The 20,957-nt window shown below is 38.7% G+C and overlaps 1 protein-coding gene across 1 annotated transcript; it reads left to right on the top strand.

Moving 5' to 3' along the window:
• The first annotated feature begins 233 nt into the window (after nucleotides 1-233).
• On the top strand, nucleotides 234-20,702 carry ANGPTL5 (angiopoietin like 5). The gene is given in 13 exon segments (XM_038419919.2): nucleotides 234-1,028; nucleotides 1,031-1,086; nucleotides 3,037-3,184; nucleotides 3,965-4,068; nucleotides 4,494-4,587; nucleotides 5,176-5,276; nucleotides 10,327-10,450; nucleotides 16,457-16,598; nucleotides 16,600-16,640; nucleotides 19,478-19,585; nucleotides 19,588-19,620; nucleotides 19,623-19,634; nucleotides 19,637-20,702. Coding segments are annotated over 13 exon segments (1,158 nt in total). The 5' UTR covers nucleotides 234-988; the 3' UTR covers nucleotides 19,792-20,702.
• The last annotated feature ends 255 nt before the right edge of the window (nucleotides 20,703-20,957 follow it).

Below are 20,957 nucleotides of genomic sequence, written 5' to 3'. Positions count from 1 at the left end.
CTTAATACAATACCTCAGGCTGGGGATTTTCATGTATTGAACCATATCATACCAAATATCAATCCTCACGTGTACCTGGATCACATGAAAATAGTCAAGTGGATCTTCACTAAACTTTCAAAAACAGTTCAGCTTTGAGGTGAAATCAAGCATGAGGAATTTCAGGCCCAAATTGTACTGTTCTATATAAAAGATGTAATACAAGGCTTATAATTGGGGATTTATTGTTTAGGTGCTTAGTTTTCCTATTTTTCAGATTTTTACGCATATCTACTGGGAAATTTTTTAGGAATAAAAATTGTTTTCCTTGAATTATTTTAAAAACTAGTCCATTTGAAGTTCCTTTAGTTTTGGAGATGCGTTGTCACTGAGTTTGAGGGATCTTTAAAGTCTATTAGTCCCCTCTATAAGCAATTTTCAATATAGCACAAATAGTAAGTTTTTATAAAAAGCCAATCTCAGATTTTTAACTGCAGTACATTTTTATCAGTTTTAATTTAAAACCAGAAAACCTACATACTGTATTCTGAAACTGCCTCCTTAACCATAGATATAGCACTGCTAGTGCAAAAATATGGACAGTTTTTTCTAGGTTAAAGATTTATAACAGGATTTAAGCACTAATTAATCATTTTTTCTTTCAACCAGTCCAGCCAACTAAACACAAATAAACATATCTGAAGGGCAACATTTCCCAAGATCGGTCACAATCCTATTACAGTGTAAATGTTAATAGATTAGTTGTGTATTGCAGGTACTAAGTAGTAATTGCTTTTAGGGTCAAAACACTGTTTTAAGTGCAGTATATCAATCTTCTAGTCTATGAATAAAATGTGTTTTGTTAAATCCAGGCATAAAAGGACTAATGTGCTGGCTGCTGTTTGTGCTGTACACATTCCCAAATACTTGACTCAGGACTTCATAGTGAACAAGCCTTTCCACAGAAATTTGAAACCCGTTTAAGTGTTTGCATTTCTTCAAGTAAAAGATGATCGAGTTTAGTGGAACTTCATTGATCTGTCTAAATATCATTTTTTCTTTGGGGGTGAGACTGTGCTAGGTAATGTCAGACCCTGTTCTACTAAGGTAAGGTTTTCAATTACATTGATTTGATAAGATAGTTAATGCAACTGAATAGAGGTTCTGAACAGTGAGTGATGCTTTTAAAATGTAGATTGTTTTACCCTCGATGGACTATGATGTATAGAAAAGTTAAATTTCCTCAGAGAAAGAAAAAACTCTGTTAAAATGGCAGCAACAAAGTTAGTTCATTAACAGTGGAACACAGAGACATTCCTCTTAAGGAGTGTTATCTGAGTTTTGAATTTTTGGGCCAGTTTCTGATTTCATTTACATGATCCAGAGTAACTCCATTTGCTTTACTAGAATTATACGTATTTATACCTGTATAATTGAGATCAGAATCTGACCCTTTGTCTTTTAATAATTGTTTGCTTTTGTTTTTATATAAATACTGGTTAAAATAATAGATTGACCCTGTGTAATTGAACATGGATGTTGGTTAATTCCAATAGCGTGGTTGGTAGTCAGGATGAAACCCTGGACCGAAACTCTATTTCAAGTGGTTTGGTTTTAACTGTTACATAAAATTTCCTGCTTCACTTTGTGATTATTTTAAACTAAGAGAGTAGAATCTGCAGTTCAAGAAAGATACAAATGTATCTACACAGGAGACACAAGATACAACTAGCAATTCAAGAGATTTTCTAAATTCTGTCAGTTCACAATCTTTTGTAATTTTTGCTTTCACTTTTAAAAATGAAAAACAGGTGCCAAAGAAAAACTTATTCAGTTTTATGCCACTGCTGTCCTAGTGCCAAAGGGAGGAATCTGGAGCAGGAAGGGAGAACTAAATATGCTGTAGAAATATTCAGGAATAAATTAAGTTTTCCTTTTAAAATCCTAATACTTTAAGAGTTATGCTTCAGTTTGAACAACACAATAGACAATCACTATGCAGTGTTGTAACAAAACAATAACATTTTAACAACAACAATCTTTAGAGGGCAAAAAACGAATCTGGAGAAAACTTTTGGAAAGTCAATTGCATGTTGTCCTTTCTGCAAGGCAGAAACTAGTTCTGAGTTTTTACCTTTATTGTTACAAGTAACACCCATCGTTATCAGAGCCCAGAGGGATCAGAGAGAATATGTTTTCAATGTGTTTACTTTGACAGAACTTTATAAATAATCAGTTCCCCCTGTTGATGGTGTGGGTTTCACACAGCAACAGGGGAATGAAAAACATTTTAAAAGTGTGAAAATGTTAATATAGAACCACAGTGGGGGCAGTGCCTTGAAACTGTTTTTGACCCCCTTCTTTCTTTAGAATTGGCTAGATTTCAAGTTTATAGTGTCCATTTAAACTTTCTGCTCCAGGGGAATTAAAGACATTTTGCTTATGTGGTATTTGATTGTAAATATGAGCTGACTATGTCGGTATAGTTTATTGACTTCTTAGCTGGGTAGAGTTATGCATGTATGTCAGTATTTGCCAGGTCGGGGTCTACCTGATGAATTTGTACTATGTATTAGTGGGAGAGTGGGACTACAATCATGAATAATAAGGGATAAGCCTGAAGACCTGCTTCTTCACCACAACATAAATAATTTTGTTTAGAAGCAGGGCTTGACCCTGCTAACAAGGACTACTGGATGTGATACTGCTAGGCTTAGAGCTTGCTGTCATAAGCAGTCCCATTAGAGTCAATGGGACTGCTCGCAATATAGCATTTGCGAGTTCAGGCCTTAGGTTAACAATGCCAGGAGGTGGAAGTAGCTCACCAGCCAGTTCTTAGGAGCCTTTTAAGATTGTTTTTAAAAGTCTAACTTCTGGCTCAATCCTCTGAGGGGCTGCTGAGCAGGAAACACTCAACAGTACCTTGCAGGACTGGGCTCAAACCTCTGTGGTCTTTGATTTGAATTACTAGCTGGCAATTATTGTCTTTAATTTTTAAGAAGAGGATACAAAGGCAAATTCAAAATATAATCTGTCTTCCATTATTTGGTATAACAGGGTACACCCAATGGCAGTGCTGTGCAAACACCACCCAAGACTGCAGAGAAAAATATATCAACAGCTATTTCAAAACAAAAGGAACAATGCCTTGTGCCATGTGATATTCAAGCTAAAATGTTACGAGGAGAAAAACATTATATGTGCAGTATGTATTCATTAAGAAAAGTCTTTGGGTCAGCAACAAACTCACCTATGCTCTATGTACCTATAATAAACTTTATTTACTTTGATTCTTCCCAAGCACATGGGCCAGCACCACACCTAGCGACTCAGTTTGGGCACCATGCAGAGGATTTACTGATGGGCATAAAAGGGCTGAGACAGTGGTTATCCTTTGTGCAGATACCCAGGTGGAAGAGGACTCTTTGTGCTCTCTCCCCTGCCTTGTCAATCCCCGCAGAGCCTGCTGCAATCTGCCATAGAATATTCTAACAGGTCTCATACCTTTTCTCTGCCTCTTTTAACATGCATTATTCATCTTCATTCTGTCTTACATTTAGGTCTATTGGCTTGTGAGCAAAGCCCAGAAGCATGAGTGATGGTAGATGAGCAAAAGATTTGAAGCTATGGTGACAAAAAACCTTAGATATCTGTCTTTTACTTGCATTTGTACTTTTAAAGTATCATTCACAGTATCACCTAAGAATGCTGTAAGAGGCTGAGATTTATCCTTGTGCAGAAAGCCTTTCTGTGGGGACAGATCTTCCGCAGAGTCAGCACAACTCCACTGAAGTCAATGGGGCTATACCAAATCATGTCACCTGAAGGCCTAGTCCAAAGCCAATGCACCACTTATGTCTCACTTAAGCACTCTAAAATAAGTCTGCAGTGTTCACTTAAACTTCATAAATAAACATGAAGTTTATACAGCTTAACATGGTTTTACAGTTTAAATATTATAGTGGGTGACAATATCTCTTTTTAGGAAATTTGCAGAACTCTCTTGTTGAATATGCAAGAAGTACAAAAAAACTGGTAAGAAATATGATGGATGACCAACAATCTTCTTTGGATTATCTTTCTAATCAGGTACTAATTTTTTTTCATAATATGAAAATTTCTTTTCACTTAGGTCACACATTAATAGTTATTGGGTTACTTTGGTATTTATGGCATGTAAAATGCTGCCATTCTTCTTTTATAGTGTCTAACAACCACTGTGCACTCACTTTGCACAGATATAAGGCTCCAGCCCAAGTCCCATTGAAGTCCTTTGAAAAATTTCTCTTGACTTAAGTGGCAGTTGGATCCAGTCCTAAATGATTGCTCAAATACAAGGCAGTGGAAAATCAGGCACTCAGCATGGCCTACGGATATGTAAAGTGTGCATCACCCTGCATCATAGAAATGAACTACAGAACATTTGTATAAGGGAAGGAGCAAGTCATAAGTATTCAAATCTCAGTGCTCCAGTCTGAGTGTATTTAAACTCTTGTTTACTTCTAAACTTACAGGTGAGTGAACTTATGAACAGGGTCCTTCTTTTGAATGCAGAAGTTTTGAGAAAACATTTGGATCCACTTCCTTACAAAGCAGTTCAGTCTCATGGTAAGGACTTTTCTTGTCTAACCTTTACATCTTTTCTCTTTATCTTTATATGTATCCTGATAAGGAAACGAGAAAAGCAAGTCAAGAAGATATGGGATTTTAATAGCTACTCATAAATATACTGCATAAGCTTTGGAAAACTTATGAACTGTTTTAAAATCTTAATTTTGCAACAGTACTTTGGATTCTTTTTAAAGAAAATTTATGCCAGATGGATAATATTTGTAGAAAATATCAGGTTTGCTGTCACACAGGTGCTGTGTCCCTTCTGAACTGGGGATGCAGGGTTGTTCAGCACCATACAAAATCCTGCTAGTTATGGTTAGAAAGATCAACTGCACGTAATGCTTTTTTGTGTGGAAACTTCCTTTTTCTCTATTCTCTGCCTATATCTGACCTTATTACATTCCAGAAAATACACATTTTCAAAATAAATCTCTGATAAAAGATAATTTTATAATTTACTTGACAGCTAAATTTAATTTGAGATCATTCATACATTTACAGCTAAGTGCCTTCCTTTTGTCGCAATCTGTATTTGTTATTACAATGTTTAACCTAAATTATATTGAATAATTTGTTCTCTAGGACTGGATTGCACCGATATTAAAGATACCATAGGTTCAGTTGCAAAAACTCCCAGCGGTCTGTACATAATCCATCCAGAAGGATCAAATTACCCCTATGAGGTAATAAAATTATCTCACATATTGGGCATACTTTACTGGAAAATATGTATTTAGAATATGTTTAATAATTTTAAAGTATTTTCCTTGGATATTTCTCATTGTGTGAATAAGAATTATATTAAGAGCCATCTAAGTGGCTCTGCCATAATTACAATTTTGAAATCTTTCCCAGTTCCTGCAAAGAAATATAATCTCTGATACAGGACCATATTCTCTCTTTTCATATACAATGAAAACCACCTGGAAGAAGACTTTAGATACTTTATATGGCCATCAGCATCAATAGCTGAGTGCTTCATAACACGCCTTGTATGCAATAAGAAAAGGACTACTTGTGGCACCTTAGAGACTAACAAATTTATTTGAGCATAAGCTTTCGTGAGCTACAGCTCACTTCATCGAATGCATCCGATGAAGTGAGCTGTAGCTCACAAAAGCTTATGCTAAAATAAATTTGTTAGTCTCTAAGGTGCCACAAGTACTCCTTTTCTTTTTGCAAATACAGACTAACACGGCTGCTACTCTGAAACTTGTATGCAATGTTGTTGTAGCTGTGTCAGTCCCAGGATATTAGAGGCAAAGTGGATGAGGTAATTCTTTAATTGAACCAACTTCTGTTCGTGAGAGAGACAAGCTTTTGAGTTTACATAGTACTCTTTCACCAACAGATGTTGGTCCAATAAAGATATTACCTCACCGACTTTGTTGCCCTCATAACACACCTGTGAGGTGGGGGAAAGTGCAATTCTCCCTATTTTACAGGTGGGGAACTGAGGCACAGAGATGCTAAGTAACTTGCATAAGGTCTCTCAGAAATCTATGGTAGAGCAGAACCGGATCTTGAACATTCTATGCTAGTGCCACCAACCAATGAATCATCCTTCTTCTCTATAAAACTCCACAGCATTCAGTGAGTGGAAAAGCCATTGCTTTTTTGCTCTCCTCTTATGAGTTTGAATAAAAGGGCCATAGAAGGGCCATGGAACATGACTAGACAATGGCACACACCTGCACAAAGACTAATGAACTGAAAGAAATTCTGTCCCCGCACCCATAGATGTCAGGGCATTTTCTTGTGATCTTTATTCCCTTTGTTAGTTTCTCAAAATTGACAGAGATGCTCTCTTGCAACATGGACACTGGGTTCCTCACTGTGGCTACATAATACTTCATTATCTAAGAGCAGGGTACAGGAGTAGAGAAAGAGCTAATGCTGCATTAAGCTATGTGGCCTTTTGCTAGAAAATTTAGGGCTTCTTTACTTGGGAGCATATAGGGCTGTGGTTTCCTAGCTGCACTGTCCTTTCCCCGCAGCAATGTGAATTTTAAAACCCTCATCAGTGCCCTGAAGCCTATGTATGGTTGGGTATGCAATGCAAACAGCTGTCCCAATCCACATGTTTACACACTTTTGCTCTCCTCTGTGTCAGCGAGGGAGGTAGTGGGAGAGGAGGATAACGATCTTAGTTCTGATTCTGACCACAAAGTCCAGGTAAATTGGAACTTGCAGAACCCAAACGACAGACTAAATTCTTATTTTTTAAAAAAATATTCAATGTCCAATGTTTTTCTTTTGTTTCTGCTTCTGAGTGCTCTGTTTGCAGAAGTCCATATATGTTAGCTGCGATTTGACATTGCATCTACAGGCCTTTCCACTTTAATTTTGCATATACATGTCTGGGATAGTCAGTTACTGGAAGAAGAATGGAGGACAAAACAAATACTACAGTATAATGCTTAATTATAGATACTTCTCTGTTGTAACAAAACAGGGATGGGGAAGCAGGTAGAAACATCCCATCCATCCTAGCCAATTGGTATCTGTAATGGGGTATATAAACTGCACACTGGGATGGAAGGTGTTGAAGGACAATACTTGGTCCAGCTACCCCTGCCCCTCCAACCTTGCAGAACATACTCCAACTGGAGACAGGGTTGAAAAGGGAACAACCCAGCTCAGAAGGCTGGAGAGGAGTACAGACCTACGCTGCAGACTCGTGCCAAAAGGGGCTAGAGGTGCCAGGACTGTATGAGCCTGGTTGGGGCTGACAGTTTGGTTTCCTTTTTCTTTTTCCTTATCTGGGACCAGAAACGGAGGGAGAAGTGGTAGGAAACAGCCCATGGAGGATAACTCAAAAAGTCCCCCCCCCCACCTACGGGGGCCAATGCTACTGACCCTCCTAGGGCCCTGGGTTGGAGTTCGGTGGAGTGGGTGGGCTGGTGTCCCCTACCACTACCCCATGACTGAGTGGATGCTAACTACTAGGCCACCCAGCCCATTGAAGACCCTACTGTTGTATCCCACAAAATAGTCACAAAACTCGGAGCCCAAACCCATAGTCCTGTGCAGACAAAACTGTCATATATGGCGAAATCTAATGAAAGGGCTAAAGGAGGACCTTGGGAGCCTTCAAAAGTAGCAGACATTTGGTTCTTCTGAGCAGGGGAGTCCAAGCTGCAGACACTACACAGCGTATCTGGGTTCCACCTGATACTGAAGAACTTTGTCCTTCAGTAGTTCTCTCAACACAATGTAGGGGATAGGGCTTAAGAAAAAAAAATCTATCCAGAATCACCAGCCCATTCTATCCATGGAAGTGGACTGGAGAGGCCACAGATGCTACTAAAGCAGAGGTAGTGTCCACAGAGGCAATTGCGTTAGTGCTCCATAGATTTTTGCAAGGAGGATTCTCTCTGTCCCAATTCCAGGCAGACTCACTGCACAAAACTCATATATTTCAGGCTCTCATATATTTCAGGCTTTCTTCAGGAGTCAGGATTTGGTTCTGAAGTAGAGGGTTCCAGCTGAGAAAACTATTCATGCCTTTTCCAGAATGCAGTGTTTACTGGAGGAGATGTAACTATTACCTCTCAGTGAGAAAAGAGATTGCTCAGTCCATTTGCTGTAACTTTTGGCTTCAAGTGGTTAAATTATTACCCATTTCAAAGCATAGTGCAAACCCTTCTGAAATGAAAAAATTCTTTTCACTTCAAAAGCATTTTGACACTTTTCTACATGTGGTGCTTACTGCCAATGTCTGAAGATGTGGGAGACATCAAGTGGGAGATTCCTTAAAATATTGACAGAGTGAGGAGACAAAGGAAAAAATAGTCATGAATTAATTATAACCATGAAGGAACAATAAATAATGAGAACAAAACCTTCACTTACAGAAAGGTATCTCATTTCATGTTTAATAGATGCCACACAGATCTGAATGCAATCATGCTTACAGGATCTCCCTGAAAATGTCCAAAAGTATGGGTTTCAGAGTAGCAGCCGTGTTAGTCTGTTTTCGCAAAAAGAAAAGGAGTACTTGTGGCACCTTAGAGACTAACAAATTTATTAGAGCATAAGCTTAAGTGAGCTGTAGCTCATGAAAGCTTATGCTCTAATAAATTTGTTAGTCTAAGGTGCCCAAGTACTCCTTTTCTTTTAAAAGTATGGGTGTGTATCTTATCAAAGAATGATATTAAAGGGAAAAGACTTTAATGTAAAACCGCCTATCTGATAAGGCATAAAAAGAGCAAAAGACAAACATGTGTTTGTAATTAAAGCTTAAATATAGAAGAACAAAAGACTCAAGAAATTAAGACAAACCAGTAGACAAAATAACTAATAATTCATTTCTAAGGCTTGACTCATAGTCAAGAGCTGTGGAAGGCTTGTAAAACATAACTAAATGAAAAAATTACAAAAAAAACAGTATGTCCCAGTAAAAAAAAATACCAAAGCCAGCATGACAGTATTAATTTCAGTAACCAATTATCCAACAACAATAAACAAAAAGCCCCTCAAACAGGAACTAAAATAGAAAACAAAATATCTTTAGTCTTCTCACAGTTTTGGGGTGACTGTATGTTGTCTCCCTCCTGTGGTCTGCTCTAGGAATGCCATTAAGTTCTCTGGCCATCACCTCTCTATGGGTAGGAACTGTATCCCTCTCTCTTCAGACTGCGGTTTTTAGGCTGCCCCGTAGTTCATTGTGATTCTCCCAACAAGCAGGTCTGACTTGCTCTAGCCCCTGCATTGTGCTTTCTTTCCACGGGTTAGGGCCAGCTCAAAGCATCCAGGGGGATTGGTCCTGCTTTGAGCAGGGGATTGGACTACATGTCCTCCTGAGGTCCCTTCCAACCCTGATATTCTATGTGATACTCCCTACTGGGGAATGTGATCTGACATGCATTGGCTCTAGTTCTAACACACCCCAAAGCATAAATTTTACTAAGGTCCCAATACAGCAAAAAACTTTAAGCATGTGAGTAGTCCCATGGCATTCAATGGGACTACACACTTGCGTATGTTAAGCATGTACTTAAGTGCTTGATTGGATCAAGATCTATTTTATGCACAGTTTTCCATCCCACTAGAGGTGAATTAGTGTGATTCTGATGTGTCTGAAAAGAAGCTCTTTCTTTACTTCCTATATCTGGTGAGTCCTTCAGTTAGGAGCCTGTGTTTCCCATGCATAACAACATACTGGAAAGGAAAAAAGAATCTCAGATAAGAAGTGGTTCAGAATACTAAATTAAGAGGATCAGTAGGAAGCAAAGGAGAAAAATGCACAAAATGGTGATGAAATATTTGTTGCCTTTAATGTCTTTTTTCAAGTTTGTTCTGCTGAAGTAGAAATGTAATACTGAATATTCTTGCACATATATGTAATACATATCCACTGCAAATATTTCCAATTCAAAAACGGAGATAAATACAAACGTAGTAGAATGTTTATTGGTGTGTGGTCTGTGTCTACATACATACTTCCCCACACATCTGATAATTATTATTCATACATATATGAAGGTGGTTCCACTAGTTCAGTAATTCTCTGATCAAGCCTTTCAATCAATTAACAGGCAATATAGAAAATTCTTATAACATTATTGGTTCCAGTCATCATCTTAGAGTACTTTTGCTGATACATTTTAAAGGGATGATTTTGGAAAATTCTGAATGTCCTGCTTTTTAAAAGTTATTTTCCATGTTGCAGCTGCATCAGTAAGTGGCTCATCAGAGGATATTCTCTAGCCATTCACCTTTCTTTTCTAGGTTTTGTGTGATATGGATTTTAAAGGAGGTGGATGGACTGTGATTCAGAAAAGAACCGACGGGGTAATTGACTTCCAAAGAAATTGGTGGTCAGAATACTTGGATGGATTTGGAGATCTTTCAGGTACCAATTTAATATGTTCAAGAGATAAATGTTCTACATTTTCCAGATTCTAAGTATATTTCTTATTGTAAAAAAAAAAAAAAAAAAAAAAGGGCTTTGGACCCAATCATGATTTCCTAATGCTGATGACACTCCTATGATGACCCTACCTGGGATGCAATCTAGAACTGGGGTACCACTGAATCCTCTGTCTCACCAGCATGGGTGCCCTCTCACACTGTGCCACTGGGACAAGCTGCAGATCACTCCAAGTTCTGCACTCGCACAAACCTTTACACAGGCAGGGACCCACCCAGTTGCAGTTACATGAAGGCTTTTCCTCAGCTCCACAGCTTAGGACTCCAGAGCTGTACTGTCTTGCCCTCGTCAAAAGCCTGACCAGTATAAATTTATTACCCAGTCTGACCCTCCCTCAATGTGGAGAGGAATGTGTAAAAGCCTTGTTAACTTAGCTGAGGTTTTTCCCCAAGCACTTCACTCAAACCACACTGTTTTTATATAAATATAAATAGATTTTAAGTGATTATAAGTGATAGGTATACAGATCAAAGAAGATCACCTAGAAAATAAACAAAAACAATCTAAATTCTCTAACCTGGATAGGATTTGAATCAAACAGTGTCTTACCCTGTTAGATAGTACAAACATCCCACTAAGCTTCCATACAGAGGCAGGCTTAGGGCCCCCCTTCCCCAGTTCAGTCTTTGTTCCTGAGGCCTTTTCAGGTGCTGTGTTGTAAGAGGAGTGAAGCCAATTCCTGATGTCACTTCCCCCTTTTATATATTCTTCCAACTTGCTGGAAAGATCCTTTGCTGTGACATATGTCTCACAGTCTCCCTTGGGTATGTACTATCTCTGAGAGTTTGTATTGTATGCCAGTGGTGGATTTAGAGTTAGCGAGGCCCTGTGCGCAGCTTCATTTTCGCCTCCCCCCCGGGACCCAGCCAAAAAAAAGAACATTCTCTCTTATCTCCCCCCGTTTTTCATTCTTTTTTCCTTCACCTTCCTGCTATATTATAAGTAATAGGAAGTAAATGAAAATAAAATGAGGTATCTTGATTGTTTTTGTAGTCTAACTTTTTTTCCCACAGAACACTTGAAAATTGCTAAGGGTCTCGGCAGACTGCTTAATGATCTTCCCAAATGTTGTTTGTACCATTAGCTAACTATTGTCAAGTGCTTTGGATAAGAGTGCTTTATAAAAAAACAAAAAACAAAAAAACAACTTACTAACCTTTCCTCGCTCCACCAGAATGGAGTTCTTGGACCTCAGTTTGAGAACTTCTGGTCTATATGAAAACTTTAATTTGCATTATGCTAATTTTAAAAATGTGTAAAATAAAAAGTTAGATGATACATGAATGGAAAAATAAAAGTTAACTTCCTCTGAAGAAAACTTATTCAATTTGAAAAAAAAATTATTCAAATAGCTTTTTTTCTACACTTTCTTTACAAAATCATCAATTAAGTCATTGTAAGTAATATTTTGTAAAGACACATTTTCAATTGTCAATATTACCGAACTTGTCAAATGTTCCTGACTCATCATATTTCAAATAATTTTTAATTCATTTCAATACAGAAAAAGAATGTTCACTAGAAGCATTTGTGACCAGTATTGTTAAAAATATTTTCAGAATGGTTTCTATATTTGGAAAGGTTGCCTGCAAACTGTCACGTTCAAGTCTATACAAATCAGCTGGCGATCTCAAAGCACAGACCTCAACATTTTCAATAAAATGAATGAAGTGTTTCACTTTATCTTCAAAATGATTTGTGACTGTGTCCTCTGGGTAGAATTCACTTAATTTCTTACTGTAGTGGCTTTTAGCATTTTCATCCATACTTCTGTCAAAAAACATGCAAAATAAAACAGTTTTTTTTAGAGATTCATCTCTACTCTGCAATTGCACTATTATTGTGTCACAAATAACATTGACGTCTCAACGATGATCTTTTTTTCCCTTTTAAATTGATTTAATTATCTCTAGTTTCATCGAAAAATAACTTCCTGTTTTTTTTTTACACTTCTCATCAGATATATCAGAGGAACCTATATTTCTGTTCTGCTTTCACCAAGCTATCGTAATTTCAAACTACTATGACAAAACTTTTAACTAAGGCTAACAATTGTGCAGCATTCAATCAATTTGTATCAACCTTTTGCAGCAATTTGCTGATGGCATTAATTGTTTGAAGTAAATGGTTCCACAAAAGACTAAAAACAGCAATATCATACTTTTCAAACTTTTCTGCTAAGGATTTTGCTTCAGTTTTCATACATGTTTTTTCAGAATTTGGTGTGACTATGTTTAATAAAGTTTTCTTTATATCATCATAGCTCATTTTCAAAGCCAAAACAGCATCTGCATGTGCAGACCACCTGGTGTCACAAATTCTTTTGACTGTCAAATGTTTTCCATTTGCCTGCTCCAAGAATGATTGTAGCATACTCCACCGATGCGTGGCAACCGAAAAAAAAGGCGTACACATTATGAACAAAGTCAAAGAAATGTGTAGCTGCCTCACAAGATTCGGCTGCAGCATTGCAGATTAAATTTAAGGAATGGCTGGAACATGGTATGAATAAAGCAGATGGGCTTTGATTGTTCAGTCTTGCCTGTAGACCTGAATATTTTCCTGCCATGTTAGCGGCGTTATCAAAGCTCTGCCCATGACAATGTTTGATGTCCAAACCTAAATTTGCAATGATTTCCAAAACAGTTGTCTATCATTCAGAAGTGTGGGATTTTAGTGGGAAAACAAAGAAATCACTCTACAACTTCACCATTGCCGGTCACATATCTTAAAATTAATGTTAATTGGTCTACATGACTCACATCTGGTGTTGAATCAACTATTATGGAATAGTACGTGGCATTCTTTACCTCATCAGTGAATTGGTTTCTGAACTGCTCTGCCATTATAGTTATGAGTTCATTGTAGGTTTGGTGCATTAAAAAGTTGGTCTTCCCTGAGCCACAATACTGATAATTTTTCAAATGTTCTTTGAGAAAATCATCACATTTACGAAGATATTCAAGACAGGTTAAAAAGTTATCTTTTTGATTTGACAGCGATGACTCAATTCCAAAGACGATAGCAGTTTGATCGTGGCAACAACACGTCTCAGCACTTTCCTCCAATAAGCACACTCCTTTTCAAACTGAGCCGATAACACAGAATCAGTTCTTCCAGATAATTTACACCTTTGAACAAACTTACACATAGCATTAAATGAGCTTTGGGAGTTTCATGATCAGCAATATGTCTTACAATGTTTCTCCAATTAGAGTGCCCGTTGACAAATGTTTGCTTTCCTTTACTATGGTTAGGGAATAATTTGCAAACATAACAGTAGATTGCCTTAGTGGTTTCTGAAAAAATCAACCAATTTCTCATTTCTGTCATCCCATTTTTCTTCATCCTCAGAAAATGGGACTCATGAAGACCTCTAAATTGCTTTTGTCCTCCAACCTCATACTCTTTTCTCAAATTTTCCATAGTACCTACATTTTTTGGTTTTTTTCTAAGAAATATTCTGTCATACCCAATGAAACAGATTTTAGCCATAATGCAATGTCTTCAGGGAAGGTTTCTTCCCTTACTTCAACAAAATTACCAATATTTTGTAGTTCCATTGTCACTTCAGAGTCCACTTGTTCAACTTTTGCAGTCTCGTGGTATCCCCATGACTCGGCAAGTGATCAGATAATTCAGATGCTTCCTCGCCCATACTTTCTGATGAATGTCCACTATTCAATACTTTAAGCTTTTAAAATAAGATGACAAACTGTCTTTTAGCTTAGCTTTGTCTTCTTGCCTCACCTTCTTTTTTTGCGTTTTTGACTGCCAGATTCATAGTGTCACTTCATTATTGCTAAAAAACTGACCTTGATTTTAGGCAGATTAAAAATGTCTGAAAGATCCAGGGCGTAGCCACAGGTGGTCCTGGGTGGGCTGTGGACCACCCAATTACGTTTAACGCCAGTTGCACTGGAATATTTTTAATAGTGGAGGTACTGAAAGCCAGACCCCTGTCCACCCCAGGCACAGGTCCAGATCTGGGCGTGGGCTGTGGGGCAGCAGCGAAGCCCTTAGAGGTCTGGGTGTGGGGCAGCAGCCAGGACCCCAGGCGCCCCGGAGGCAGTGCATGAGCAGAGCAACCATGGGGCTGGAGAAGGAGACACCAAGATCTTCATGGCTGAGGACAGCTTCGGGCACCCCGGCAGCCCTGTGCTGGCCAGCCTGGAGAAGCAGGCAGAGACCCGTGTAGGATGAACAGCCACCTGAAGATGAGTGGCGGGGGCACAGCTCCATCTGCAGCCCCTGAGCACCCCACTGTCTCCGCATGCTGATCTCTGCTCACCTCCCTTGACAGCTGGGTCTTGCGAAGTAGGCGGCTGCCTATCCCCCTTAGCCGTCACGGTCGCGCTGCAGCCCCAGTGGGTGGGCTTGGGCACCTCCCTGTCTCCCCAGGTGCCCAGGTGGTTCTGTGCTCTTAACAATATGTTTAATATAAGTGGTGTGGGGCGGCAGCCGGGACCCCATGTGCGGGGCGGCAGCAGAGCCCCGCATAAAATGTGGGGGTGCTGCAGCACCCTCCACAGCTCTTGTTCCTGCGCTTAAGTTTTGGCGCCCCCTGTCATTGGGGGCCCCGTGCCATGGCATGGTATTTTTTGGGGTAAATCCTCTCCTGTTGTACACAGTTCTTGAGGTAATCCTTGAGAGTGTTTGTATTCTCCTCAGTGAGACAGCCATGTTGTTTGGCCTTTATATTGTTGTACCTGAAAGGCTGCTTGTGGGTGTTCCCAACCTCACAACATGTTTCAGTGACACATACATAGCGAACCTTCATAGCTTCATATACAGTGAGAGCACATACAACTTAACAGGATATAATGTTCAACAGATTAAGACTTCTAAAAGGATACCTCACAAGGCCTACTTTGTATAAAATATATCACAATTATGTTAATATGGTGAATTTGGGTGCAGAGTGTCTCTTTGGGGCACACACTGTCACAACTCCCACTGAATTCCATGGGATTTTAGCTGCAAAAGGGCTGGAGGATCAAATGTATTCCCCCCACACATTAATTTCGTACTTAAAAAGGTTCTACTTTTTGCTCATACTCCAGTTTTTTTCTCCTGAAGCAGAGCCCAGGCCTTGTAAAATTTCATCCCAATAGCTGCAAGTTTCTGAAAGTTGTGAGCAAATGAAAAGATCAGAAAATGAAAAGATCTCTAAGGACAGATCCTTCAGAGGAGTACCAGGTCTTGTTAAAGGCAGGAAAGCTCACAATTTTTCAGCTTCAGAAACAATCAAACCCATGCTGGCCAAGCTTTCATGGTTTGAAGCTCATAAATGCATCAAACCTCAAACATGTTCTCATCAAGAGGGTTTGAGATTTGATGCTGCTCTAACATTTAACAATGTTACTTTTCAGGTTGACACTGGATTATGTGTGGCCAAACAGACAATCCACCCGATTTTTTGTACACCTGCAATGTATACTGAGGACAGTTCTTGCTTATTATATATATAAGCTGTCACTGAGCCCATGTCTACACTATTGGCTAAATGGGCACTGCTGTGATCGATGCAGCAGTGTCGATTTAGCGGGTCTGGTGAAGACACACTAAGTTGATAGGAAAGCGCTCTCCCGTCGATGTCTGTACTTCACCTCCCCGAGAGGCGGAAGCTATGTCGATGGGAGTGCATCTGAACTAGCGTAAATTAGGTCAACTAACTGCATTAGTGTAGACCAGCCCTAAGTAAGGACATGTGTGCAGGAGAATCCAGTTCATACATTTTCATGATGAACTAGAGAACTTTCTTCTCCTTCCTAAGCCTTTTAAGTAAGTATGTTCCTTTCAACCAGCACAATATTCATTATTTTTGGTCCAGGAAGGGAAATAGAGTGGGGAAAATGGAAGAGATAATTTGCTTTTATAGATATTTTTTACAAAATTTATTTGATTTATATTTTCTTTATTTCACAGGGGACTTTTGGCTTGGACTAAGGAAAGTCTTTCTTATATTAAACCAGAAAACAACAAGCTTTATGCTTTATGTGGGTTTGGAATCTGAAGATGACACATATGCCTATGCATCTTATGACAACTTTTGGCTAGAGGATGAAACGTTCCTTTAAAATCCATTTAGGGCGTTATTCAGGAACTGCTGGTAAGATCACACTCCTAAGTATTAAAATAAGTCTGTCTAAAAAAGGTGGAGATGATGAAATATTTAGTTAGGATAATATGAAAAATGTCCATTTCTAATTTGTGTTTTTCTATAAAATAAATTATTTCTGCCCATGATGAATTTTAAAGCTGTGAAAGTGAGTGACTGTTAATGCTATGGTGATTGGTTGGACCAAGGTTTATTTTTTATGTAGGCATAATCCCTCCCATCCCACCCTGTCAAGGTTCCTTCCCCACTCTGAACTCTAGGGTACAGATGTGGGGACCTGCATGAAAACCTCCTAAGCTTATTTTTACCAGCTTAGGTTAAAACTTCCCCAAGGTACAAACTATTTTACCTTTTGCCCTGGTACTTTATCGCTGCCACCACCAAACGTCTAACAGATATAACCAGGAAAGAGCCCGTTTGGAAATGTCTTTCCCCCCAAAATCCTCCCAAACCCTACACCCCTTTCCTGGGAAGGTTTGATAAAAATCCTCACCAATTTGCATAGGTGAGCCCAATTTGCATAGGTGACCCAAACCCTTGGATCTTAAGAACAATGAAAAAGATTCTTAAAAGAAGAATTTTAATAGAAAAAGTAAAAGAATCACCTCTGTAAAATCAGGATGGTAAATATCTTACAGGGTAATTAGAGTCAAATCATAGAGAATCCCTCTAGGCAAAACCTTAAGTTACAAAAAGACACAAAAACAGGAATCTGCATTCCATTCAGCACAGCTTATTTTCTCAGCCATTTAAAGAAATCAGAATCTAACGCATATCTAGCTAGATTACTTACTAAGTTCTAAGACTCCATTCCTGTTCTGTCCCCGGCAAAAGCATCACACAGACAGAGAGAGAGAGGCTTTGTTTCTCCCTCCCCCCAGCTTTTGAAAGCTCATTGGTCATTTGGTCAGGTGCCAACGAGGTTATCCTAGCTTCTTAACCCTTTACAGATGAGAGTTTTTCCTCTAGCCAGGAGGGATTTTAAAGGTGTTTACCCTTTCCCTTTATTTATGACACACCCAAGAAGGAATTTGAGTAAATTCAAGTTAAGTGTGAGATATATAATGCAATAAAGGTCTGATTCTTTCGCTGCTCTGGGCCTGAACTAAAGCCTACTGAAGTCAGTGAGAGTCTTTCAGATGTTAGTCACGTTGTTTAATGGATTACTGGAAGATGCTTCGATGCCATGCTGATGAGGGTGAAAAAACTGAAATAGAGGAAATCAAGCCCAGAGTATGCAGAACTTCCATTGATATCACTGGCAGTTCTGTAAAAGTAGTAGATGAAATCACAACTTAAGTACTTGTATCAAAGAAGAGTTAAGGCAATTCCAAATGGCTAAAGGTATTTCAATTTTCTATTAACAATCCTACAGTACACTTCATCTTATTTCAAACCTTTTTTTCTCCCCCTCACATTTACTAAAACATATCAGTATTCCTCCAAAACTATACTGATGGGCTCACTTCTCTTCACACTTTGTCTCTCTTGGTAGCCAGCAGTAGACAGTCCTTTGTCTTATTTAATGATGTAGTAATATTTCCTGGTTAAAGTACAGGACTGGTAGTCAAGAACTCCTGTGTTGTAATGAGCACAGTTTTCAGATTGACTCTCTCTGGGGCCCGAAGCCACTCACAATGGACCAGATTTTGAAAGTGATCTCATATTTTAGATTCCAATTTGAATCAGTCCTCACCTGGAGCTGTGGTTTCTCAGAACTCTGAAAACCAGGCTTTAGCTGTCTAAAAATGGGCACTCAAAATTAGAGGCCACCACTGAAAATCTGAATCACAACCTCTTTTTTCTGACAGGTTTCAGAGTAGCAGCCGTGTTAGTCTGTGTTCGCAAAAGAAAAGGAGTACTTGTGGCACCTTAGAGACTAACAAATTTATTTGAGCATAAGCTTTCGTGAGCTACAGCTCACTTCATCGGATGCATTCAGTGGAAAATACAGTGGGGAGATTTATATACGTAGAGAACATGAAACATGAAACAATACACACTGTAACAAGAGTGATCACTTAAGGCGAGCTATTACCAGCAGGAGAGCGGGGGGGGGGGACTTTTGTAGTGATAGTTAAGGTGGGTCATTTGTCATTACACAAAGTAAAACTGTTTCCCCTTGTTTATTCCCCCTCTCCCCCACACTGTTCCTCAGACGTTCTTGTCAACTACTGGAAATGGCCCACCTTGATTATCACTACAAAAGGTTCCCCCCCCCGCCCCGCTCTCCTGCTGGTAATAGCTCTCCTTAAGTGATCACTCTGGTTACAGTATGTATGATAACACCCATTGTTTCATGTTCTCTATGTATATAAATCTCCCACTGTATTTTCCACTGAAAATCCGATGAAGTGAGCTGTAGCTCACGAAAGCTTATGCTCAAATAAATCTGTTAGTCTCTAAGGTGCCACAAGTACTCCTTTTCTTTTTTCAGTTTCCCCATCTTTTGTTTCTATCTTTCAGGACAGAAAGTTCTAGATTACATGCATGCTAAGTACTTATTGTTAGAAAGCCACATTAAAGTCACAATCTGTTCTGACTCTTTTCAAGTTCTCCAGCACTTCTCAGTATCCCTCCTGGTTTCAGTAATAACTATTTCTTTCTCTCCCTCTGTCTCCAACACGTAACTCTCCCTCTCCTCCTCTCTCTCACACACAATTGTGGTGTCATGCCACAACACGTCACCCTGGATGTTTGAAGAAATGCAGCTTTCTAACAAATGAGGATAAAAAAGGCAATTTATGCATTAATTAGAGGGCTTTGTTTTTGTACAAAATAATTATCTTAACGTCTATGGCAGTTTCTTTCTGGTCTGTTTCACTCAGGTGATGCATTTCGAGGATACAGAAAGGAAGATAACCAGAATGCAATGCCCTTCAGCACATTTGATGTAGATAATGATGGATGCAACCCAGTATGCTATATCCAAGAGCAGTCGTGAAGAGCTGCAGTAATTTCAGTGATAACACTGCTGGTGGTTCAATCATGTGGCCTTGCAAATCTCAATGGTGTTCATCGTTTCACAGGAAAGTTTCTTGCAACAGGGATTCATTGGGATACATGGGCAGAGAATAATAAACCAATCAGAATTAAATCAGTTTCAATGAAAAGAAGAACCTATAATCCGTATTTCAAATAGTAGCCTATTAAGATAGAATTATAGCTCTTCTAGCAATTATACTGGTTGATATATCAGCATAATCTTAAAGCCTCTCACTTGTAGTTAATCCAGTCTTATGAATTATTTTAACTATTTACATGCAGTACTTCTTTTTTAACTGCACTTTTCAGCACTACTTAATCAATTTTATTTCCATTATGAAATTATGCCTGATGATATTATACTACTGTATGTCAGTATAGCTCAGTGGGTTAGCACCCTCACCTCTGAATGAGAAGGTCCTACGTATAATATAATCGTATGAGCACAAGAGCTTTTCGCATTCCTTAATGTCTATTCAGCTCCCTCTTATGAAATTTCTCAGAAACTGGTGGCAGCATTTTAAAACACACATCTTAGCATTTCACATTTTTTAAAAATAATAAAATGACAGTTATGCTGATTTTCGAAATTAGTTTTCTGCATACCTGAGTTACCAAGAAACAATCAGAAAAAAAAGTATTTCAGTAAAATGCAGCAAAACACATTTGTCATTAAGATAATTTAGAAAAATAAACTATTTCCTTTATCTGGCATAAATTTCCAGACTCCTGCAATCCTTATTTAAGCAAGACTCTCATGGACTTCAATAGAAGCCCCATTAGGGTTAACAAGTGAGTCCTTAGTATGTAAAACAGATTTAGGGCTTTTTAATGGCCTAAATTATGAATTCACTAAAAATGAATGCATGTATGACATGCATGATCACCAACAGAACTTGTAGGAATTTCAAAATGTCTTTGAAATTGTAATTTTTGGAACTATGGACCTGATCTTGCATCTCTCAATCTATAGAAGTGCCTGTTATATTAAGTAATCTGGATTGTTTGTTTTTTTTCTGTCAGTAAAAATGCAGGGCTATCAATAAAAATATGAATTTGTCAGAGCAATTGTTGTTTCAGAGTCTGGCATCCTTGTTGCACAAAGTACATGTCCCTGTTTCATCCATCTTTTGTTCAGTTTTAGTCAGGAGTAACTGTCATAAGCAATGTTGTAAACCTAAGAAGGGTGTTCATGGGCCACATTTTCCACAACCTTGCACCCAGGGTTATCATTTACATCTGTAAAAGTGAGTGTAAAACAGTGGTTCTCAAAGCCAGTCCGCTGCTTGTGCAGGGAAGGCCCTTCTGGGCCGGACCGGTTTG

Source organism: Dermochelys coriacea, chromosome 1 (genome assembly GCF_009764565.3).
Source record: "Dermochelys coriacea isolate rDerCor1 chromosome 1, rDerCor1.pri.v4, whole genome shotgun sequence".
NCBI lineage: Eukaryota > Metazoa > Chordata > Testudines > Dermochelyidae > Dermochelys > Dermochelys coriacea.
The sequence above is the reverse complement of the archived record's forward strand: the minus strand, read 5'-3'. Positions and strand labels throughout refer to the sequence as shown.